This window comes from Xenopus tropicalis, chromosome 4 (assembly GCF_000004195.4).
Source record: "Xenopus tropicalis strain Nigerian chromosome 4, UCB_Xtro_10.0, whole genome shotgun sequence".
Lineage (NCBI taxonomy): Eukaryota > Metazoa > Chordata > Amphibia > Anura > Pipidae > Xenopus > Xenopus tropicalis.
The window spans coordinates 58,902,763-58,928,831 of record NC_030680.2 but is presented as its reverse complement, the minus strand read 5'-3'; the positions used below and the strand labels follow the sequence as shown (position 1 = coordinate 58,928,831).

Here is a 26,069-nt window from a genome sequence, read left to right as displayed (position 1 = left end):
CAATCATATTACACAAACTGAGGGGGCAGAGGGCAGCAGATCAGCTTTTCTCCACTGGCGTATCAGCCCCAGAGAAAATAACCCGTAAACCATTAACCTAAATGTATACAGATGAATACACAACACACAATTTATTTATTTTTTTAATATAGAAAATTAATTACTGCTCAAGATTACAGTGGAAAACTACAAAGAAATTAACTTTTATCACTGTCAAACATACATATCAGATAATACATAGGCAGGTTCACAGATTCCTCATGAACCATACCATGTATCTTTTATATAGTCAGCTTTGTAATTTAACCTGAAAGTAAATAATGTAATTGCTCTTTCTGGATCCTGCACCTGCTCATACAAAATTAATTCTTTCCTGTCCTAGCTATTCTTGAAACTAAGATTGGGTTGTAACTATGACAATGTTCTCATCTGTCTAGGACTTGGTTAAGGCAACCTAACAAAGCTAACATTCCAAGTTATGCTGAAACGCATTTTCTTAAACTGATTTTTATGGTGTAGTTGTTATTACTAAATTACACTGTGTATGTTACAAATAATTCATTCTACCATTTAAGATTTTATTCTTTAACTAAAAAAATATATATATTTTTTTAGCTATAATATTGGTGTGTAGGCAGCCATCTCAGTGCATTGTGCCTGAGTCTGAGCTTTCAGATGGACTCAGCACTACACAGAACTGCTTTCACATAACCTATTGTTTCTCCTACTCCCAAGTAACTGGATGAGTCCCAAGCCGGACTTGGATTTCTTACTATTGAGTGCTATTCTGATACCTACTGGGAGCTGCTATCTTGCTACCTTCCCATTGTTCTGCTGATCGGCTGCTGGGAGGGGGGTGATATCACTCCAACTTGCAAACACAGCAGTAAAGAGTGACTGAAGTTTATCAGAGCACAAGTCACATGGCTATGGGCACCTGGGAAACTATGAATATGTCTAGCCCCACATCATATTTCAAAATGAAATATCAAAAATCTGTTTACATTTTTGAAAAATGTATTTCAATGCAGGATTCTGCTGCAGAGGCACTAGTGAGTGAAGTATTTTTAAAAAAAAAAAATATATGTTTTCCCATGACAGAATCTCTTTAAACTGTGTTAATTTAGGGTGGTCCATAAGTGTCTTTTGTTCACATGTGAATCCATGTTGTATCATTCCCACAGACTCTTGTAGTGACAGTGAAGAAGACATCAGTGGGGAAATAGAAGATAAAACACTGAGTTCAGTACTTACCATCTCTATGCCACTTTCAGAAGAGCAGGTATGAAGTAGGATAAGTCAGCTCTGAAAGTGTGTGATTGCGAATGCAAACCTGTACCCACAGATGACATTTACAGCCATTTACAGTCATTGTGCTTTTTGTCACTTTCATTATTACTGGTTTTTAACACCAGGAGGCAAGATTACTGGTAAGAATATGGCGACTGAGATAAATTGCCCATGAAGAGAATGTATTAGTAGGGCAATATAGGTCACTTGACACATAAAAATATATTACAATGAAGGTCTCTCATAAGAGAATAGAATTCAACTATTGATGTGTGCTCTACAGCAGATGCAGAAATAATTCATAGATGGCAGATAATATAATTATGGAGCACTCTGAGATGTCAGCATCAAAAGCTAATTCACACGTAGGGATCTAATCCTATTTATGACAATGTAATACAAGTGCTATTCTGGGGTTGTACATGATCAAGGTTACCCAGATGAGAATGACAATGATATAAAGTATATTATGGACACATACATTATCTTTTTAAACAATGTTCTATGTGGGACCCTAGCAGTCACTTACCTGTTTTTATTTGATATTGGATAGCTGCAAAACAAAATGTTAAATCATTTAAAATCCACATAAAAAAGATTTCAATTCCACATTTTTTTGGAGTCTGGCTTTCTATAGAAGACTAGAAGGTGATTTTTAGCCATAAAGCCACTTTAATTAAATGGCGCATAATTCAACAAAAAAGATTAATAAACACGAAGCACTGAATGCTGTGGAGCAAACTGCATAGGTATTAGAAAAAGAAAATAATGTTATACTATACTGGTAGACCTATGGGGTTGACATGTGGCTATGCCTATATCATATACTGTATGCTGATAGGAGTAAGGAGTAAGGTGCTACCACCCTTAATTTCAATATCTTTATTTTGTCCCATTCACAGAGCAGCACTCTAAGTGCATATCAGAGCTGTCTGCAGCACTTTCTGGATTCCAGTACCAATGGTGAGCAAAGCTGAACAGGAATTGAGGTTTTTCTGAGCATTGATACAAATGTTTTACTTTTTATTTGCATGAACCCAAATATACTGTATTAAAACCTGCCCTTATTAGCAATAACTTTTTACAAATTTATATACATATTCTGTGCCTTGTACTACTAATAATTTCTAAGTGAGTTTGTATTTTGTAGTTTTGAGTCATGTGACTAATTATTATATGAGCTTTGATCATCATTACCTTGGAGTTCCATAATCTATATAAAAACAATCAGAGTTTGGCCTCATGCCCTTATATTGTCATAGATTTCTTCTATAATACCCTTATATTGTACAATAGGGAGTACATTATTCATTATATTTATATACAGTTTGGCCCATAGTGAAAATGGCCAAACTGTATACTGTATTAGCAATAGGCTGAGTGATTTTATAGGAAAATAAAATGCTCTCAATTAAAACAAAATTCCCCCCAAAGAGACAGGTACCATTGCCTTCCTCTCAGCTCTATCACTAGATTTAGCCAAAAGTGTAGGGTGGCAGAGGTGATGGGGAGGGACATGTTCACACTGTTCCATAAATGAGTCGATCGCCAATAGGAACTTTAGAGAAATTTGCGAAATTTAAATGGCAGTTCATTTCCATGAATCCTATTTTTCCCAAACAGGAATTGCTCCAGCAGCCATTTTAGGAGCATTGTTGCTCATTCTTGAAAAACAATAATGTGTTTTACTTGAAACAGGGTGAACTATAAAACAATGATGTGATTTACTTCCCCTTGAAACAGGGTGGTTGGGATTAATTTTCCTTTGAAAGTTTGTAGCAAAAGGACAGGCTGTCAACGAATATTCAATTTTTTAACCATTTTCGGGTTAAACTCGAACATTTCTAGTATTTGAAGCCTTCCATAGGACTCAATGGTATTTGACTTATCAAACCTGTTGAATTTTTTTACAAGAAAAAAGTAACTAAAGCGTTAATAAAGCTCAAATTATACACGTTATTTCTAAAAAATTTACGGGGAATACTTGTGAAAAACTCGAATTTTTCTAGAAACTATATCAGAAAAATTAAGTATTGGCAAAAACCCATTCGTAAATCTCTAAAATATCTAAAAGTAAAGAAAAAAATCGAATTTTTCTTAAAATCCTTAGTAAATGTGCCCCTTAATATTATAGTGACCAGGTACTGTTTCAAAACCATGTTTTCCCATAGAGAACAATAAAAGCTATACAGCAGACAAAGGTATTAGTGAACTACCCTGCAGTGAAAATATCATGGAAATATAGAAAGAACTGACATGTTACAGCCTCAAGGCCCATGGCGAGTGGATTCAGCAGTGAGCACTAATTGTGTTGTCAGTACAAACAACCATTTACCGGATGTGAAGGATTATGATATGTAATACAAGTGATTTGCCCTGTCAGCTTTCCCCTGTCTCTGTAGCTATCCTATATGACAAGAGCCTGGGGTAAGCACTGCACACTGCTGACACTCATGTGAGAATGGAATAGAAATCATGACTAGTGCAATGTCTTTATATAAGCCATCTGCTACACTCTTGTTCCCTCCTATAGGATATGGATTTGGGACAAGTGGTGCTAGCGTGTCTGTCTGCAATGAGGAAGAGCTTGCATGTCTCAAGCAGTAAGTACAGATGTCAGGGGAGATGGGGAATCAAATAAGAACAAGACATATAGATAAGACTGACATCCATGTACCCAGTAAAGAAAATACATTTGGTTTTACTCTGAAAAGTATACATTGCTCTTAAATAAATTGGTTTTTTTTTATCTGTAAAAGGGGTGTGTTAGGATTTAAAAAAAAACAACTATTTCTGTTAGATGGGTTAAGCTGCCATTTAGAGCCATGGGACACAGTAATGGTTTAGAAGATAGGAGGCATTACAATACAAATGGCCTAAGGGAGGTATAAAAAGAAAACTATGATCTTTAATGCAAATGAACTGTAATTGTCAGCCAGTTAATTAAGAATCCATAGCACCCAAGTTGCTTCACCATGAGAGGTATTTCTAGTTTGAGGCATAGCGGGAGGTATATGTATGTTAAATGTTATGTTAGGATTATTGGAATATACTATTACTTCCCAACAGCATTCCCTATTCCTCTTTTATCAGTTCAAAGAGAGAATTATTGCTGAGATCTGAGATCTTTAAGTTGTACTTTTTATCGTACCTTTCTTAGCCTGTAGGAAATATAGGCCCGGAAATAGTGGTAGTCAGAAGCGGAATGTGCTAAGGATGGCATGGTGGGGGGTGCTGGATATGTATATGACTGCTTACCCTTAGTCCAGGCCCACAAGTTCTATGCAGGATCCTTGGGTGCTGTGCCTCCACTGCCTGTGCTTCACTCTGCCACCACCTGCGAAGTGTCACAGCATTGGGGTGGGTGGTTGGGTAGATAAGGAGGCCAACCAGGTTGGCCTGGCACTAAAGATATATTTTATAATTATATGTCATAATTATATGCTTTACAGCTTTTACATCCTTAAATACAGTCATACAGATTTATCACTATTAACTCTCTGGGGACTGGTCCGATTGTTCTTAAATTATTTTTCTGCCCTTCTGAGGCAAATGGGAGAGGCTTCAGATGGGGTGTTTTGATTTCCTTTGGATCAGCTATAAGTTATGTACAATATTCTTTGGTAAAATGATGAACCTGATGGACATGTGTTTTAATTTACCCTGAACAACTATGTAAATAACAAGTTATTTCAGACCACTTACTTGGTTGCAGTGTGGCAGTGCGCTGGGCTAATTTTAAAAACTGGATATAGGGGACACTAGAGTAGGGTCAAGAGTTAAATTAATCTGGGCCCTAATATATTTGTCACTGCGTCTATCACTACCACATTGCCCCTTTAGCTTTATAATGTGAACAAAGCAATCATTTTAGATGCTCTCAGTTTGTGCATGAAAGCCTGGTGCAATTACTCACAGGGTGTTGGGGTCCAATGGTAAGCAAGAAAGACTGTCAATCAGTGAAGAAAACATGAACTGGTACTCAAGGGACTGAATAAGAGCAACCTCAGTAGAAGATGCAGTTGATAAATGCAGTACATGCAGATTACATCCAGTTAACATTACATAAATGAGACTCCTGTGTTTTGATTCTGCAAGAAAATCTCCCCCTACATAAGAATAAGTAGATAGAAATAAACTGTGTGCCTAAGGGGAAAAAGCTACATTAAGGAAATCTGCATTAAGCTTGTCAGCGTTATATTTCTAATCCCAATACAATAACATAGCAGCCAGCTCCAAGTCCTTGTTTCCCCGTGGAACAGGCACTTATTTCAAAGGACAATTACAGTGAGCGGCTCTGAATGTGATGGAGGTTACTATGGCGACATCTTTGCTTTCTTTCCAAGCAAAGCAAGTGAGCAAAGGTCCTGCCAGGTGCCTCCGTATGGTCGCAGGTTTAATTCTTCAGATGGCTCTAGTAGGATTACAAATAGAAGCACAGTACCCTAACCCGTCTCCAATCACTTTGTCCTTTCTATGCTTCGCTGAAATCAAGAGAGAGGCTAATTAAAACGACATTTTCATTTTGTTCTTAGTAAATAAACTATACTGTGGGGATTTTAAATATTAGATTTGCAAATAAAGGTGCCCAAGAGTTCAACAAGGCTATCACAATTTGTCAAGTCTGGTTTCATTTACTACCTTTTCATTTTTTTTCACCCAAGCAAAAGACAAGTAGAAGGCTCATTAGACAATCATTGATGCAATAAGTAGGGCCACAGCATTAAGTGGGCACAGGCAAAAGGATTCATTTACTAGGGCATGGTAACCACAGCAACAAATCAATCATTTGATTTAATTAAAGCAACTTGCACTAAATCTAACCAAGCTTATTGCTGAATGGTTGAATGGGTGTTTCTTCATTGCTTCATTCTGTCTATGGTGGAAGATGATATATTACAAGTGTACACTTGTGTTTGTTTCGTAATTACATAACCACAAGACTGTACTGATCATTTAGGAATACAAAGCATAACATGAAGTTTCAAGCTGATAGCATCTTTTTTAACCTGAAGGTCCTATCAGCCTCTTTGATATATACTGTAGAGTACTAAAACAAGAAATGCCTGAAAAAAATAATTGATATATAGCCCTTTCATTTGTTATGTTCTTTAATTGTTAAGAGTTGGTCCAGCTGAACAATTAGAGGGCCATTTACTAAGGATTGGATTTCTTTTTTAATGCTAGAAGTAGCCGAAAAAATGTAGCAACTTTTCCAATATTTACTATGTGACAAAATGGCAAAAAATCAGAACCTGAAAACACTCCAGCTAATACTTGTCAGGATCATGTAGAAGTCAGCGGCAGATGTCCGTTCCCTTTCCTAGAATATCTTTCTTTGCTTTGATTTGTTAGGAGCTTTCAGATTATTGTCAAAAGAGCAGAGGTTTTTGTTTAAAGGAGAAGGAAAGGCTAGTAAAGAGTTAATCTCAAACTGCAGGCATACCTTCAGTTGTCTCAATAGTGCCCTTAAGTCTCCCCATATTTCACCCGTTCAGAGGATCAGAAGCCAAACAGGAAGAAAAAACGCTGAGCTGTGTAAAGAAAGTTCCCATAATGCCTCAATCCTGCACAGACACCCAGACCAAGTGAACATGCTCAGTTAGTTAGACTATGAGTCAGCTTTCTGCTGATTGGCTCAGATCCACATTCCTAAGGGGGGGGAGTGAGTTATTAGCATTCTTGAGGGAGGGGGGAGCAGGAAAGAGCAGAGATCAGAAAGCTGCGTGTCTGTGGCACAGGAATTACAGACACAATAGTGTCAGTTACCTTTCTTTCTCCTTTAACAATTTGAAAAAGTCAAACATATTTTTTCAGTTCAGACTTTTTAGTAAATGTCAGAAATTTTTGTGTGTGTGTGTGTAGAAAAATCTAAATTTATTTTTAAAAATCTTACATCCTTGCTGTGCTCCACTCTGTTCTCTCTCTTTCTCTATATATATATCTTATAAATATCTATAAACCATCACAGATACACTGCTCTAGAATAGGTCCAGATAGGGCTATTGCATTTCTAACAATGACATGGAATAATAAGCACACAAAGGTCAACATTTGTGAATGTACCTCCTTAATTCATCGCATTCATTTCCAACATTTACTTAATCTGGCCCTTAATGAGGGGCGACCTTCACAACAAATGACAGGAGTTCAATTTTGCTAACACTTTCTATAAATATTATGCTCCGTGTCACCTTTTCAGTAAATATGTGCTCGCTTTGTGCTTTGTCCACAATTTAAGAAGCTATTTGGTATCTATAACTGTAAAACAATCAATACAAAGAAGTGGCTTCCTCCCAATCAGCCGTGGATAAAAATGTCTTCCGTTGCTTCCTTTGGGTATTAATAATTCAGGTTGCTGGTGATCAAGTAATACAGCTCTGGTGCCAGATTCAGGATTGACACAAACAAGGGAAGTCCCGCTTCTCATTACATACAGCCATAAACATATTATATATTTGTCTGTATTTTATACATAGCTTACTGTCTTTGCAATTTAGGACCCATATTGCAAGCCAAAAAAGGTTTTTTTTTATTTTTAAACAGCCACATAACTAGCATTATTATCCCTTGTATCTAGAGTTTGACCTTATTATTCAACAAGGCCATTGTTTTATGTAACTGCGATTATCTAAATAATACCTTTCTATCTTACTATTTATTAACATAGGAGTGCAGTGCAGTGTATTTGCCACAATTTATATAATGTTATAATCAGAGTGCTTATATTTGGCAATAGGAGGGTTCCCCTTTTGCACAAAATAGAGAGAATGCAGCAGAGTATGGGTTCCACAAGCAGCAAGCGCTAATATTAAATAATGCATATGTTTGCTGTTAACTGACATACGCTTTCTGTTTTTTATATGTGACCTATTAACAAGCCACCATGGCTGTAGCATCTTAATCCTTTCAAATGATTTTTTGATCTTGTCATTGCGAGAGCAGATCATCCTTTCAGGACAAAGCTGACATTTGTTCTATAGAATGCAGTTCTTCTGGCTTGCAGTGTTGATCAATGACAGCATATACTTTGCTGCATGATAAATCTAGGCCATTGTGCGATGGTTCTATGACCTCAGTGATCGGATTTCCTGCATGGTTGGCCCTGCAGTTATAGCTCCTAAGTATACACTTTCTAATTTCAGTGTAATTCAAGACATACATAACACTTCCTGACTAAGTGATACTCTAATGGCAGCCTCGTAACAAAGACATAAACATTTTGCAGCAGAATATAAAAATAGGGATAAAATGGGGAAATGGTTATATAACAACTAAACTAAAATTTAGGATGATGGGGCGTGGCCTAGCCAGCGATGTAGTAGGGTGCACTAGTACAGAGCTCCTCTCCGAAACACCTCCGAACCGCTTATCCTGAGACCAGAACCGCTTTATTCGCACCCAGACAACCAGTAAAGGTCACTGAATACCATACCCACAATATGGCACCACCTAAACGCCAGCAGGACATAAGAGATAAACTTGAAAAAGTCCGATGGCCAGACCAAGATGGCGGTGCAAGTTAAAATCCCAGAGCTCCCGCCACTCCGGACACCAGCAAACAAGACGCTGCACCTCTGGCTCAGACAAACGAACTGAGTACTATACTGGAAGTCATAACGAACTGCCAAAATACAGTAACTGCCGCGCTCACAACTACCTTCATGGCAAAAATAGACAAAGTAAAGATAGACATCTCTCTACTTCGCCAAGACATGCAAAACATTTTTTTTGGAACAGCTCCTGATCAACACTTTCAGCAGAGAGGCCTTCTCAATGGCATTCGTCGTAGAATGGGCACACCGAGTCTCACCAAAACCCCCAGTACCAGGAGCACCGCCGAGGACATTCATCGCCAAGATGCTCAACTACCGAGACCAAGAGACAATTCTACGCCTCGCCAGAGACAAGGGACCCATCGCATTTGAAAACACCAACATATCCTTCTTCCCGGACTTTTCCATCGATCTACACAAACGCAGGGCTAAGTTTTCACAAGCCAAGAAAAGGCTCCAAGAACTCAGAGTTCTGTATGCAATGCTATACCCAGCAAAGCTCCGCATCAACCACAATGGAAAAGCAACATTTTTCACATCTCCTGAGGACGTGCATACCTGGCTGGAAGTTAACTACAGAGCCCCAGCATCGCCAAGAGGCCTGAGTAACTAAAATCAACACACAAGACCCCAACTAGGGTCTGACCTCATAAACACAAACGCTACAACCACAGAGAGTGATTGACTCTAACTTTAAGAACTACCAACCCACCACTACACCGCTGGGTGAACCCCCAGATAACACCCCCAACCGATACACCTGTTTGTTACATAGTTCTGTTTGGGGTACAAGGCTGTGATGTGTCCATTTCACAGCAGGGTGGGCAAGAGACTGTGGGACCACTGTTGGGCAAGTTACTGGTTGCCGGTTGCACCAGAAATGTTCTTCCCTTTATGTTTTAATGTTCCCCCCAAACGACATGCTGAGATTGTAACACAGCTAGGCCACAGGCAAGGCACAGTACAACCCACTATGAAAAATTATGTTGCAGGGTAGCAATAAAGAAACCTAGCAGCTCCTACAGGTAATGGGGTGGAACGTCCGGGGCCTGAATGACAGAATTAAAAGAGCCACGGTGTTTAACTTTCTAAAGCGCTACACCCCTGAGGTGGTATGCCTTCAAGAAACCCACATTACGGGTAGTAAAACACTAGCCCTCAGATGCCCATGGGTAGGATGGGCATAACACGCTACCTACTCACAATACTCCAGAGGAGTTACAGTCCTTGTCAGGAAAACCGTGCAATTCCAAATGCTTTCTGCACAACACGATCCTCAGGGCAGATATATTTTTCTCAATTGTACAATAAACTCACACCCACTGTTACTACTAAATGTGTATATTCCACCCCCATACCACCCTGAAGTAATTCGTAAGGGAGCAGTATATATGTCGCAATTCCCAAACACCCCTGCTATATGGCTAGGTGATTTCAATAATACCTGGGACACCAACCTGGACAAACTACCGTCACAAGCCTCATCCCAAGGTGCAACCCCACACCACGGGACCTCATCTTTTGCAAAGCTGGTGTCTGAAATAGGGCTATATGACTTATGGCATCTCCATAATCCAGAACAGCGGCAATACACATGCCACTCGGCCACATACAAGACTTTATCCAGACTGGACTACACTCTTGCTAATCACCAGGCGCTGACACTCGCCCCCCAGATAGAACACCTGCCTAGGGGAATATCTGACCACTCTCCCATCCTAATAACCCTCTCCTGGCATGAAAACAAACCCCCACCCTTTTGGAAATTTAACACTTACTGGCTAAAATTATTCCCTGAAATAGAAGCACAAGAAAATGATTGGACTGTTTTTTTAGATGCCCAAACCCCAGACACCAACCCTCTCTTGCTATGGGAAACATTCAAAGCATACCTAAGAGGCTCCCTAATTGCTCAGGTAACCAGTATTAAGTGTACCAGCACAGCCACCGAGCTACATATTAGCTCCCAGGTTACCCAAGCTGAAAGAGCCCATGCCCAGACCCCCCACTCCCCAAAACTATGTACAACTTAAACTGTGAGAAAGGGAATATAATAATTATCTACAGGTAAAAGCCAAACGCAAGCTATTTTTTGCAAAGCAAAATTTCCTGGAACATGGAGACCGTACAGGAACCCTACTAGCAAAAATAGCTAAAGCAAATGACACAGTGATCATCCAGATCAAAGATGAGACAGGACAGGTACTAGTGAACCCCCAACAGATTAATGCACCTTTTCTACGATATTACCAACAACTGTACAGTGCTAATTCCCCCTTCTCGCAGACAGAAACACAAGTCTTCTTATCTGAGATACTTATCCCCAAATTTACCCCAGAACATAGAGAAACTCTCAATGCACCCATCACCTTAGAAGAGGTGCCAGGGAAAGATACACTAGATTGCAGCTCCTATCGACCCATCTCTCTGTTGAACACAGATGTAAACGTCCTAGCAAAAATATTAGCAAATAGACTATCCTCTGTACCTCTGTAATACCAATACCCACTAGAGATAGAGTTTACCACTTACCAAGGCCACTCGGGCTGCCCCACCCCCAGGCAAACCAATACACTTATGACCCAGGCACTCCGAATATGGGACAAAGCTAGCAAACAGGTACCTCATCAAACAGGACTGATAGAGCACTCCACTCCACTATGGGAAAACTGCTCCTTACTTGAATGCTGTACAATCCAAGACACCGTGCTCTGGAAAAAGAAAGGCATCTGGTACCTAGGCCAAGTCCTCGAACACAACACTATCAAATCATTCGAACAATTAAAACAAGAGTACAATCTTCCCAACCATTATCTATTTCGATACCTACAATTACGACATGTCCTCTCAACACAATACCCCCTAGGATATCCAACCCTTGAAACCCGACCCTACATCACTACCATTCAAGCAGGACATGCCAAAGGCATGACATCTAAATTATACAATATACTTCTAAAACCTAACACCATCACACACACTGACTGCTCTAAATTAGCTTGGCAAGGAAACACCGGACAAATTGAGCAAGAGAATGGAAAGGAGTCCCCCTAATATGCCTCCCCATATGCAAGGGAATGAACAATCCAAACCAACATCCTACATAGAGCATATCTAACACCCTTAACTCTCTGACACTTCCAACAAAACACAGACACAACATGCCCTAGATGCCACGCAGACAACCCCAACTTTTACCACATAATATTGACCTGTCCAACCCATCATAGACTACTGGAAGCAAATAACCCAATTCATTCATGATGTAATGGGATCCCCAGCAGGGGCGGGCCAAGCCGACCGGGTGCCCTAGGCAACCCGGTCGGCCAGCAATAGCTGAACTCCTCTACCTAGCCCACATAACAAGCAAATGGTTATCATCGGAATCCCCAACCCTAAACAGCTGGTAAACCAACAGAACACTGGTAAACCAAGCACTTCCCTATAGGGAAATCACATACAAGAATAGAGGACATCCAGATAAATATGACAAAGGCTGGGGCCCATGGCTCGAAAACCCTCGCACAACAGTCCACTATAACCAACCCAAGGACTTGCCTACGCACTATGTATAAAATTATGTATAAACATAAAATAACTCAGCTATCAGTCTTGCCAAATTTGAAATCACTAATGTAGAAATATTGCAACTCAGATGTCAACCCTGTTCCTGTTGTTTTTTATTTGTAAAACATTTAGGATGATGTCCCAAATGCTGTTTTCTAAGAGTAGCTTGATGATGGCTGATTTATAGTGTCCTGCCACCCAAAGCTTTTCTTGCTCTATGCTATAAATTGCCCCCATTTAAAGTGAATACAAATTGCTGCTATGCACTGGGTCATGTCAAGTGACTTGAAAATATGCAGTCCTGCATTTTTAGCTCATAGCTTTCTGTCATCCAACAGGACCTGACACACAGCATTGATTCCCATTCACTTTAAATGGCAGATGATAACTAGAATTTTGTCCCCCTCCCATAGAACAAGAATATGCTGGGTGACAAATCATTAAAAATTGCCTACTGTGCCAATAACCTTAAAGGTAGAAACAGGAAAGCAAATGACTCTGAACATAGCAAAGATCAAATGCTGTGCAACTATCTATTGGCATTAGAGAGCAGCATAGTCCCACAGAGGAACTGTCCAAGGTTCTGAAATGGCAGTTACAGTGCTACACTGTCCAATGTGCTGAATGTTGTTAGCACATTACTTACACTGGCCAAAGTACTGCAAAGGGATAATGCAGATTAGGAGTAAACTGGGAGTAAATTAGGAGTAAGCTATCCCTTTATGTTTTTCTGTGTTTTTACATGAAAATAAACAGTTGATCCCTACACATAAATATGGCAAGCTTCATGCTCAAATGTGGCGCATGATGCAAAGTTATATTTTTGCAAATGAAGCAAATTGCAGTTTTTTTTATACACAATGCAGGGTTGTTACCCAGAATTGTAGTGTAACTGCATGCACACACGATGGGGAGGATTTATCAAAATGTGAGATTAGAGTACCACAGAAAAACCCTCTGTTTGATCCTAAGGGAATGGCTGAGTTTTTGTAATCCCATAATTGATGAATCTGCCCAATGTTGCACATATTTTAAAGGGTATGGAGAGTCCATGGAAGAAAGGATAGGGGGCTGGGATTATTATTGTGTACTTAACTGAAGATATGATCATAATGTATAAAAATAAAAGGGTATCAAACAATAAACTCTATGGTGCATTTTTAATAGTAGACCCTTTCAGTAGACCCTTTAATGGGTTAGCTTTTAGTGTTATGTAGAAAGTAATGTTCTGAGACATTTTGCAAATGGTCTTAATTTTTTATTATTTGTTGTTTTTTTTTTAATTTAAAATGTAACTTTTTGTTCAGCAGCTAACCAGTTTGGAATTTTAGTAGATATCTGGTTGCTAGGGTCCAAATTTCCTTAGTAACTAGGGTCTGGTTTAAATGAATGAATATGGAGTGGACCTGATTAGAAACAATATATATATATATATATATATACTGTATATATAAACACTAAGAATCAGAGTCAGAAGAAAATGGCAACTAATTCAAAAATTCAGTTGAAAATTTTCTGGGAATTGGCCATTCTTTAACACACTAAAGTTTAAATCAAAGGGGAACCACCCCTTTAAGATTAGAAGAAAGGGGGTTCTATCTTAAAGGAAAACTAAACATTAAAAATGAATATGACCATATTTTATATACAGGTATGGGATCGGTTATCCAAGAACCCATTATCAAAATGGCTTATGGGAAGGTCATCTTCCAAAGACTCTATTTTAATCAAATAATTCAATAATTTTTTCCTGTAATAATAAAACACTACATTGTACTTGATCCAAAACAGTCCTATTGGGTATATTTAATGTTTAAGTATTTTTTTCAATAGACAAAGAATGGAGATCCAAATTACAAAAAGATCCCTTATCCTAAAAACCTAAAAAAGGCTCCAAGCATTCTGTATAATAGGTCCCATACTGAGCCTACTGCACCAGCCTAAAATGTTCAGCATCTCTAGAAGTAATGATACAGGCTTTCAGAATTGTCCACATCTTGGATTTTATTAGAAGTGTCAGTGGCACTCACATGCTCAGTGTGCTCTGAGTAACTGCTGAGAAGTTAAACTGAACTAGGGATCATCACAAATCATCAAGCATATAAGCTGATGCTACAGCGCTGATTTAAATTCTGATGCGAATTGCTCTAGTTTCTGAGCTGCCATCCACTAATAATCTGTATTATTTACTAAACAGCCTTATTTTGTGACATTTATATTATACTCTATGTATACAGTATATTGTGTATTAGTCCCTAAGCTCAGGCAACTGATAGCAGCAAAGAACATGTGAAGAACATGTGGGGGCATCTTTGAAGGCACAGATCTTCCCTGCTAAAGGGCTGTGGTTCCCTGGGGCTGGTACCAAAGGCCAAAACATAATGGACAACATTTCTGCCCTACTTATTTAGGGCAGAAGCTAAGCTTTCTGCTTTAGTCCTCCTTTTAATCGCAGAAAAGATTAGGTGAAAACTGGGAAGCTTTGGAATTCCCACCCTGAACCAATGCTACCAGCAGATACTGGAGAAAATGTTGGATGTAGAAACTGGGAATAAAAAAGGCTACTTAAATTGACCAATTAGTTAAGCCAAGAACTAGAAAGTATGCAGGACGTTTGAACTTTTTAGCAATGAGTTTAGAGTTGTTGTTTTTAGCAGTGCACCTTTTGAGAAATATATGCCGGGGACCAAAATATGTCTTAAAGTAACCATGGAAACATATCAAGTTGCTTGCAGGTTGCATGCAGAGACCCACAGCTGTCCAGGGCTAATGAGGTACATGCTTTGGTCTATTTGGTACAGCTGCCAATTTAATGACAGAAGCTGTAAGATTATTGCAGAAAAGTGGTGTCCTTTGCTGAACTGACACAGCCTGTCAGTGCTACTCTTATGTGATAAATGTCCAGAACTAAAACTCATAGGATTTCTGTTCAAGTTCAAATGCCAAGTTTAAAACAGTGTCATGGAACTAGTAACTGGATAAGATTCATGATCCTAATAATCAGTATGTCTATTGCAAAGCACCATTATGTTACCCAGGGGAACTTCTGCCTGGGAGCAATAAAAAGTCATTGTAACTCTTAAACACACAAATATTATTGTGTTCTCTTCCTAATTTGCCAGCATATTTTATAAGGTTGCAGAATCAGGGAATAGTGAAGTCAAGTAATAGGTAAGGCCTCTGTTAAGTTAAACATTTTGTCTACCAGAATCACCTCCTTTCATCTCTTCATCAGCATGAGGAAAACTCTACTTTCAGTTTACGTAAAGCATCTGTCCCTGTCAGTAACTGATTCAGCACATTGCTTCTCTAATTATAATATCCTCTTATGTAAGGTAATTAGCACCTGTAACAGAAGCGTTCCAGCCACTGATGGAAGCACATATATATATTCACTAAAATGTAAGTAGTACAATAAAAAACCATAACTGATGAGATAACAGCCAATAAGTAAACAGAAGCCTGAGAGATATTACATAAAAATAGGCACTTTGTGTAAATTACTTTTAATGAGTGGTTATCCATTATCATAAGGCTAAGCGAGTGTATGTGCCCTCTATGGGTCCCTGAGGAAACTGGGCAGCCACTAACACTCTGGTGCTATTAATAAACAGGTGTCTGGAAAGTGTTGGCAACAAGTAATGTCATAGATTATTAATACAGAAGCAACAAGGTTTGTTTAGCCATGTATTTTACACATGTACATGTCCTGAGATAAATAAGTCTGCTGTGAGAGGGGCAGGGTCCTTATAGCTTAATGAACAACTATCTCTTACCTATGCTACATATCATTTACTTTAGTGGTGCATCATGCTGCATGTTTCTGTTTCTTTCATTTGAATTACAGGTGTAAGTGTAAGATTTAATATAATATTAATAGTAATATTATTCACCCCCCCTTACCAGTGTCCTCATTCTTTTGAGAAGCAGACAATTAGTCCACACAAATAAGTGTAACTGAAAATGAATATATTGAATAATAAATCAAGCTATTGTTACACATAAATGATTATTTAAACTAAAACAATATTTACACTATATACAGTTATAGATTATTTGTTGTCTACATTATAGCTTTCTATTGGCTATGATTAAGTCCAGTGTGGACGAAACGCATCAGGCGGTTTTAATGTTTTGATGGAGAATAAAGGACTTTGAACAATACTAATCCGGTATGGGAGCCTTCTACAAGAAAAAAATAGCAATTTTAATATGTCTTGATAGAAGAGGTCAACCATATAGAATTTGCTGTGGGGCCCAGTAACATCTAGTTACACCACTGGGCTGGCCCCTGTTGGGGGCCTTGAAGCAGTGCCAGAGGGTGCTCAGTATGAAGGCCAGTTAGAGTGTGTATTGGGAAGAGTGATCATTTCCTCTTTTAGATATACCTAAAAGCCCAACTTGAATGCAAGCTAGGGTGAGATTTGTAGGTGAAAACCTACCTATTGATATAAGCAATATTTTCTGAGATCTGTACTCATTTCCTAAGCTAAGGGGGAACCCAGACCAAAATCTGAACCTGCTAAGGGGGTCCTGGCCAATGGTTGGACCTTTGGGGGGTATGTAAAAAGTTTGGCAACTAGTGTTAATCTGCTTCTAAATGAATTTTAATAGGGGGAGAAAACAAGATGCTGCACGCTGAATAGTGCACCTAAGGCTGGTGGCACACATCGCCTGCGGTTAAATCTCAGTTACCACGGCAGGAAAATCTCCCCTGAATTCCTTCCCACCATCATTAAAGTGATTTGCTGGTACGAAGGTATACTCGGCACTTCGTTTTCCGAATTTGTCCGAAGTTTCCCTGTGATGTCTTATTCTGTCTTATCTGTCCCTACTTAGTCATTGCCATGATCCATCTGTATACGGGGTAGCGTGGATCAGTGTACTCACCAAAGAACACAGGAGGGTGGAGGTTGAGTTGTGGTGGTTTTAGCCAGGTGTGCCATGCCTTGTAAGTACATTTATAAATTAAGTGTTCCATATTGGTCTTGATTATTTTTTGTTGGATGTCACTTGAACAAAGAACTGGCAAGGTAACTTGCACTTCTAACTTTCTGTGTTCCACCATTCAGTTCTGAGTGTGGCACAGAGGTTTCACTCCATACTCCAAAAATATATGTTCAGGTTCATTGGCTCCTGATGAAATTGTCCTATTTGAATGTAATGTAAATGTGACAGAGAATCTAGATTGTAAGCTCCACTGGAACAGAAACTGCTCTAGAAGATGATTAGTATCTGTATTAGCTGCATAAAATATTTCCTGTTAATTGGTTGTTATGGGTTACATGGCCCTGTAGCTTAATTTGCACCGTATATACCTTTACACATTTGAAGGTACACATTAAAGTATTTAATTCTGCTTTCTGCAAGCTGGGATCCTAAACACTGTAGAAACAATAAAGAAAGAAGTATTGATCAACAAGAAAAACAATACTGCTTGTGTAGAGAAAGATCACATTCACTGGTATATAATAAAAAATCAGTGTTAGGGAATATGTACATCTGTACTGAATTATGCTTCCTCACAACAAGAAGCAATGAAAGCTTAACATATGCAAAGATTTCCCTAACAGGCAGAGCCTGGGAATGTTATGCTTTACAGTGGGTCCAGGAGAAGGTGGGCGCCTACACAGGTTAGAGACAATACATGGGGGCAGATAGACGCTTGAGATTCCTGCAGTGACAGCAGAAGCTCTATGGATTTTATTGAAAACAGGAAACAAAATTTGGAGCAGTAAGTACTTTCTAACATCAGCTTCCCGGTGGAAATGTCAAGCTAATAGAGAATACATTTGGAAAAGAAATGCTTTTATGTGGTAATAGCTTGAGACAGATCCTTAAAGGTTTCAGTTTTAATCCAATATGTGTGTCGCCACTACAAAGCCACTGAGTGGAACTGAATATTCAATCCCAACTGTAGTGCCCCTCTGGGGGAATGTGATAGACTTTTATTCACAGGTTATGAGGAGCTCGATGCTTGGCATATTTTTAGCACAGACTTAGCATCTTGGCCTCTGCCATGGCAGAGACAGAGTTAATGGTGACAGCTTTACACTGAGCTAAAGTCAGTTCTCTACTACAGTTCAAAAATATTCTGCTGGCTTTGAAAAGTAACCATTTCCCTACCACAGAGGCTAATTGTACTTTAGATGATTCCTTGTTTTTCAAAATGGGCTCATGGTGGTTTGTGCAAAGCACTTTGGATCTAATTTTCATAAAAACATTCATATTTATGGTTATTTGTAGTTTAAAATCAATGCATTATGTTTTTAAAAATGAAAAGTTTTTTTTAAATAAATGTGCTTTCCCCAAAGACTTAAGAAACTTAACTAAAGTACAGAAACTAGTTCAATAAGAAGAAGAAGAACAACAATGTTAAGGCACTAGGGTGCACATGTACTAATACTGATACTCCACTAAAATGGTTGCTGCCTGGAGAATCTCAGGCTCTGAAATATACAGTAAAGCATTATAATAATCCCAATCCAAATGAAATGCATATACAATTATTGTATATTCCAGCAATAAAGCAACACTCTCATGGGGATTTATCAGATGCTACAAAATAAAGTAAACACCAAAATAAACTGTTTTAATGCATTGCAACCTGACCTTGGCTTTTTGTGAAAACAATCATCCCATTAGCACAGTTACTGAGGTCTCTTTAACCAGCCGTGGTAACTATAATAATGGCCCGCTGTGTGCATTTATGGTTGGGCATGGGCAGAAAAGAAGCTAGCTGCTTTACTAACGTGGAAATTGCACCTGTGTGGAACCACCAGGATATCTTGTTGTTGCATTTAGGTATAAAAGTAACTGAATAAGCATTGAAGGTGATAACACAGACATTTAGTGAACTCATATGTACAGTAAATAGATTCTTGCCAAGCACCTCTCTAATCAGCTTGTTCTATAGGAAGCTGACTGGCTGCCACCATACTGCAGGGATGACATGAACCCTACCTTTTTATTTGCATTGATATTAATGGCTCTTGATTATATTAAACAGGTTCAACACTAGTGAATTCAATGTCCTTCATATATATTGCAATTCAGATGTAAAATTCTAATCAGGGCATTTGCACACCTTTTAGCGTTGGCTTTAGCGTGTGTGGGAGTAGCCCAGACCTTCCATTCTCCCTACCCTTGAATATGTAAGTTATGTAGAACAAAGTATAAAAACAATTATCCTGAAACCCATCTTCTTTCACCTGTGAAATATCTTATAGGCATCTGCAAATATTCTTTAACTTTTGATTTTCAGTGAACATTATTTGAACTACTTGCTTGAGTCTTAATAGCAAATCTCAGTCTTAGACATGTACTACAGTATTATGTTCTCCTATAATGCAGGGTTTCCATTTTTTTTATTTGTAAACCAAAGACAGAATCCAGCTAAATTAATTTCAGTCCCAGGATTTCTGATGGGAAATAGTATCCCACATTCATGTTAAATTAATTGTCTGCATGTGGCACCAGTTCTGATTGGTTAGCATTCACCGTGTATCAAATGCTTAGAAATTAATGTTGCAATCAACATGAACTCCAATAAATTCTGACGAAGGGGCTGTTGTGCTTCTGTTTTTGCTGTGTTTGCTATTAATATGGCAAATTGTTGATACAGAGGTTGGAAATGTAACAAGCTCTTTAATGCATTTTGATTGTGGGAGCGCTTTAAACCTTGCTGCATTTAACTACATAATGATTGATAGATTTTCCCACAACTAGTTGTGGATTTCTTGCATATTTAGTGTCAATATTTTTCAATGTTAAATGTACATGTATTATGACTTTGCTTGCTAAAGATGGCGCATAACAAGTTTACATTGCAAGAAGTCTGCTGCTGATTATTATTTAGAAGGATTATTTAGAAGGATTTTTTGGGATCAGGATAAATGATAACATTATGGTTTTAGATTAGGTTTTACCTTTAGCTTTAATTCTAGCCAGATAGCACAGTGCCTATAAAGCAGCTCTATATGTCCCATGTTTATCCTGCAACAGGAAATTAAACTGGAGATTATACACAGAGATTTATCATCTCTAGCATAAGGTTAGAATGCAAGAAAATTCTACTGAGAGCATGATAGCTGAAGAGAAATGCGATGAATTGATTTATTTCATGTAATAGATTTTTATATTTAATATATTTTTAATGTAAAGAGTTTAATTAACTGTGAAGGGATATGCAACTAACTGTTGTTGGAGTCCATTGGCTTCCATAACACAGTGTTTCCCATGAAGTCACTAGTGCGTGTGACTATAAATCAGTAAGGATCCTATTATCCTCTCCTGCTTCTTATGGTATCTAAGAAGCAGGAGCTTGAACAGAAAAACAGCCTTCTGTTGTTTTCACAGAATGTTTCCTGTCCTTCACACTTATCTCTTTTTTATCAGGTTCCTCATCTCTGTCTCTCTCCCCATTTCCCTTATCATTTCTAGGCCTTGCTTCAGCCTATCTGTCCTTTTTTGTTTTTCCTTAGTCAGTTGTGTGTGCCCCTTGATGATTATTTGTGTTTATTTAGGTTATTTGGTTTAGTCAGTAACAAGCTGAGAGTATAGCTCACACTGCGGCTTATAAAGATGATCATTCCATATGGACAGCCTAGCTGGCCCATAATGAGCTATCCCACTGGGTACAGAACATTTCTTGTCAATATATTTATTTATAAAATTAGGACCTGCAATATTATTTGTTCAGCTGAGGTAAGCTTAGAAAGCAGAGAGATATGAAGCAGCCTTTGTGAAAACTCTTTTTGAAAAGAGCAGCTACATTAGTGAAAAATGTTCATTCACTTCCATCTTGAAAGGGTTTATTGTTTTCCCCACCAGGAAAAAGAAATTATAAAAGAGATATAAATGTATTCACGAAAAGAGAAAGAAACAAAATAAAGCTTCATTATTTACTGGGTTTGGATGTGTAAATCTGCAAAGCACCAAGGCATTTGGCTGCATCATTAAAAGGATTCTGTCATGAATGATTTTTATGGGGTACTTTTTATTTAAATGGATATTCTTGGAACTAATATTGAGTTGTAGCTACAACAATATTATTATCTGTCTATTAACTTGCTTAAGACAACCTAAAAAATGTATGACTTTTAGTGGGACAATATTAAACAAAATCAAGTAAAACAATGCAGTTATGAAACCTTGGTTATTTGCTTTATGCAGTATTAGGGCTGTGACAGACAGGGAGATTAGTCGCCGAGTGAATGTAAATCGCCGGTGGGATGGCATACGCTGCGTAGTGCTGCGATTTGCCGAAGTCGCAAAAGTTTCCTCTCAAGGCAACTTCTGTGACTTCGGCAAATCTTTGTTCCTCGTATGCCATTCCACTGGCGATTTACATTCTCGTTCTTGTTCTTGGAACTGATATTGAATATTGAGTTCTTGGAACTAATATTGAGCCAAGCCACTAATCTCCCCAAAATGCCGTCCCACAGGCGAAAATGTAAATCGCCGGTGGGATGGCATACGCGGCGTGGCGCTGCGATTTGCCGGAGTCGCAAAAGTTTCCTCTCAAGGCAACTTCTGCGACTTCGGCAAATCGCTGTGCCTCGTATGCCATCCCACCGGTGATTTGCATTCTTGTTTTATACAGTACTAGGTATTGGATAATGCTTGGGTAATTTTATTAAGCATTCTGCCAATAAATATATATATATATAATATGTTATGCTGCATCTTTTTACTGGTATTCTCTGTTTTTAGAATCTGTCTGCAGTGTTTGGGAGAAGAAGGATTCCTGAAGGTTTATGAATACCTAAAACACATCTACAGCCAGCAGGATTCTGACTATGAGGAATCACAAGAACAGGTCATTTTTGAACCACAAGAGATGCGACTATATCCTCAACACTGCCAACAAGTTCAGCAGCTCCTGTTTTTGGAAGAGAGAATGAAACACGAGAGTCAATTTTCCTGGCTCTAGTTATTTGGTTTTCATTTCCGCTCTGGACATTAAATTGTCTTACTGAGTCTTCAACATTTACAGTAACACTTTGGGGCATATTTATTATGCTGTGTAAAAAACGGCGAGAAAATTCGCCACACATCGCCAGGCTTCGCCGTGTAAAAATGGCGTAAAATCGGCGTTATTGTTACGCATTTTTTCTTCCACCGGAACTTATGGAAAATAACGGCGTAATATCCGGCGTTCAGATGGCGATCATTTCCATTTATTTCACACAGCTTTTTACTCCATTTTTTCGGCGAATTTGTTTTACACAGCATAATAAATACGCCCCTCAGTGTGTTTGTATGTTCCCCCATGTCTGCATGGATTTCCTGGCTCTGTAGGGTTGATTCACTAAAGTGCGATAACGCATATCGCTTAAGTATTATCACGTGCGTTAAGTCACATATCGCATGCGTTAAATTTCGCGCTACCGCATGCGTTAATTTGCACGCAGAAATAATACTAACGCATGATTCACAAACACTTAGACGCGCTAAATATCGCATTTGTCTGTGTGAAAATTAACACCTACTTGGGGCAGGCGGTAATTATAGAAAAGTACAGTTCATGAGCTTTTGGCAACACAATATGGACTTTGCAGTGGGATTTATTCAAGTATGTGTTGGCCCTAGAGTGATGCAGCCTCCAGTTTGCAGGGAAATGGTCATTTTCTGAAAAGTAGTTTTACGAAAGTAATGCCGTGTATGGCTAATATGGCGTGCGTGTTTTCGCACACGTTGACTATTTGTGCGCAATGCGTTCATTAGCGTGTGTTCCGTCAAATACCACATGAAAATAGTCTTCGCGACTTAAATAACGCAAGCAGCATCGTGTCTAAATTAACAGAATTATCCTTTTAGTGAATCGTGCCTTAAGACGCGAAAAATTAGACGCGATAACATTTTTAACGCATGCTATAAATAGCGCACGTTTTAATGCACTTTAGTGAATCGCCCCTCGTGTGTGAATGCGATAGGGCTTGTAGATTGTAAGTTCCACTGGAGCAGGGACTGATATTAATGATATGTGTGTGTATGTGTGTGTGTGTGTGTGTGTGAGAGTGTGTGTGTGTGTGTGTGTGTGAGTGAGAGTGTGTATGTGTATGTGTGTGTGTGTATGTGTGTGAGAGTGTGTATGTATGTGTGTGTGTGTGTGTGAGTGAGAGTGTGTATGTGTGTGTGAGTGTGTATGTGTGTGAGTGTGTATGTGTGTGAGTGTGTATGTGTGTGTGTGTGTGTGTGTGTGTGTGTGTGTGAGAGTGTGTATGTGTGTGTGTGTGTGAGTGTGTGTGTGTGTGTGTGTGAGTGTGTGTGAGAGTGTGTGAGAGTGTGTGTAAGACAACATCTTGTGCATGATCATGTTAAAAGGAACCTAATCATAGGCTCTAAAAATGAGTGCCTTTTTGCATGAAATGCATTAGGCTATTCCATGAATAAATGCTTTTCTTTTCATTATCTGTATGTAGCCTTTATGGATTCCTTCAGTACTCAGCTTCATTTTAATTCTGCTATGGATTTCTGAACCCTAACATTTAAAGCTTCCAGCTCAATTGGCAGGAACATGGAGCCAGATTTACACAGATCAGGTGCAATTACAAGATGAGGATTCTCTTGTATTTACTGGGTCACTGATTCTGGGGAGTGGGTAAAACGTTTAGTTGGGGGATGTGGCTGTAAGTATACAACCTCTGACATTGGTGGACTACTGAACTCCCAGCATGCTTTAACCTAGGTTGTATATAGGGCACATACTGGAACAAGCATAGAACACTTTTTTAATTCCCTTGAAAGAAAGGTCAGCTATGGACAAACACAAAAGGCTACCATCGTCTAATAGCTAACTGCATTCTAGCTACTTTGGGGTTTTAGGATTATTTGTCATCATCTTCCCTCATATTGCATTTTCACCTTCTTTAAAGAAGTCATAAAAGGCATGACTTAGTAGTCAAAAGAGAGTGGCATGGCATGACTGGGGACACAGCCAAACAGGGCAGTAAAAGGGCATTTCCTAAACTGGAACGAAACTCTTGGGATTTCATGTACTCTGTAAAGAGAGAAACAATAAAATATGGGTGGCCCTTTGTAGTGAAATTTTGAGGGTAATGTGATTTAATTCTTTATTTTTTTTAATTCTTCCTAAATCCATAATTGCTCAACATTAAATTACTCCTTAACACTGTAGGGCTATGATCAGAACAGTACTTTCACTTACTGTCACTTACAAGAAAGTACTTCCACTGGCGCACAGGGAGATTTGTCGGCCATGGTAAATCTGCGTTGGCGAAATCTCCTGAAAATGCCTTCCCTTGGTGAAAGCTCAGGATCAACACAAGTAAAACACATTTTGCAAAGGGAAGACATGCGCTTTGCAACTTACACCTTGAGATAACTTTTCAGTTCTATCCGCTTTAAAGGAACAGTAACACCAAAAAATGAAAGTGTTTTAAAGTAATTAAAATATAATGTACAGTTGCCCTGCGCTGGTAAAACTGGTAAGTTTGCAACAGAAACGCTACTATAGTTTATATAAATAAGCTGCTATGTCAACACGGGGGCAGCCATTCAAGCTGGGAAAAAGGAGAAAAGGCACAGGTTACATAGCAGATAACAGATAAGCTTTGTAGAATATAATGGGGTTTTATATGTTATCTGCTAAGTAACCTGTGCCTTTTCTCCTGTAAATGGCTGCCCCCATGGCTACACAGAAGCTTTATTTACATAAACTATAGTAGCCTTTCTAAGTAAAACACACCAGTTGTAATGCTGCCCTGTAGTGGTACATTATATAGTAATTACTTTTATACACTTTCATTTTTTGGTGTTACTGTCCCTTTAAGGATGCACAGACACAAGGAAGCCCTGGGTTTCTAATCTGATGATGTGTTGCATCCATACAGGCAGCTGGATTTCATCTAGTGATTAGTACATTAATGGATTTTTGTCACCCTGTCAGTCATATATTGCCTGCCCTGCCTCTATGCTTTAGGCATAGAAGAGGCAGGGCAGGCAATTACTTTTCATTCAGCACTCACTTTCCCACTCCCTCCTCACCATGTAATTGTGTAGCCAGTGCATGGGCATGGGCATCTGGTCCCCCATTCAGGCACATACACAAGATTGTGGGGTGATACAAAGCTTGCCTTAATAACAGTGTCCACAAAATAGCTCCTGCTGGCTTGCTGTGATTGTGTAATTCAAAATTTCAAGATTGTGTAATTCATATCTTTATGTAGTGTAAGGCAAGTTTAAATGATTCATATCATTTATGTAGTGTAAGGCAAGTTTATTTTGCTTAATAAACACAAAAGAAAATCATTTGGATTTATTTATAATAGTGACAGGTCCCCTTTAAGTTCTGCATCTTGTGGCTCCAACAAACGAGCCCTTGTGTACATTGTAATTTCTGCACTCTGGATTAATAGTAATGTGGTCAGTTAGATCAGTTAGATTTTCCTTCTGAACCTCTTCCCTATGAGTCTTGTTTAAATGCACCCTCCCTTTCACTGCCCGCCACAATCCCACCTCTCACTCACTCTCTTATTTCTTTAATAAGATTCTAGATTTATGACAAGTACAATATACATATTCCATATATTGCCGTGGGCCAGACTCCATCTTTCTCTCATTGTAGTACCTGTCACTTAATAATAGTGTTCAACACAATATGCTTCCCATCAGCCTTCATTATTCAGCTCT

The 26,069-nt window shown here is 38.7% G+C and overlaps 1 protein-coding gene across 1 annotated transcript in view; it reads left to right on the top strand.

Annotated features, from left to right (window-relative positions):
- LOC100486125 (serine/threonine-protein kinase Nek11) overlaps window positions 1-22,472 on the top strand; it is a 149,763-nt gene extending 127,291 nt beyond the window's left edge. Inside the window, exons 13-16 of the mRNA XM_002933660.5 lie at window positions 1,185-1,282; window positions 2,193-2,253; window positions 3,824-3,893; window positions 22,128-22,472. Of these exons, the coding sequence (XP_002933706.3) occupies window positions 1,185-1,282; window positions 2,193-2,253; window positions 3,824-3,893; window positions 22,128-22,347 (449 nt within the window). The 3' untranslated portion in view covers window positions 22,348-22,472. The remainder of the gene's footprint in view (window positions 1-1,184; window positions 1,283-2,192; window positions 2,254-3,823; window positions 3,894-22,127) is intronic.
- Window positions 22,473-26,069: the final 3,597 nt, after the last annotated feature.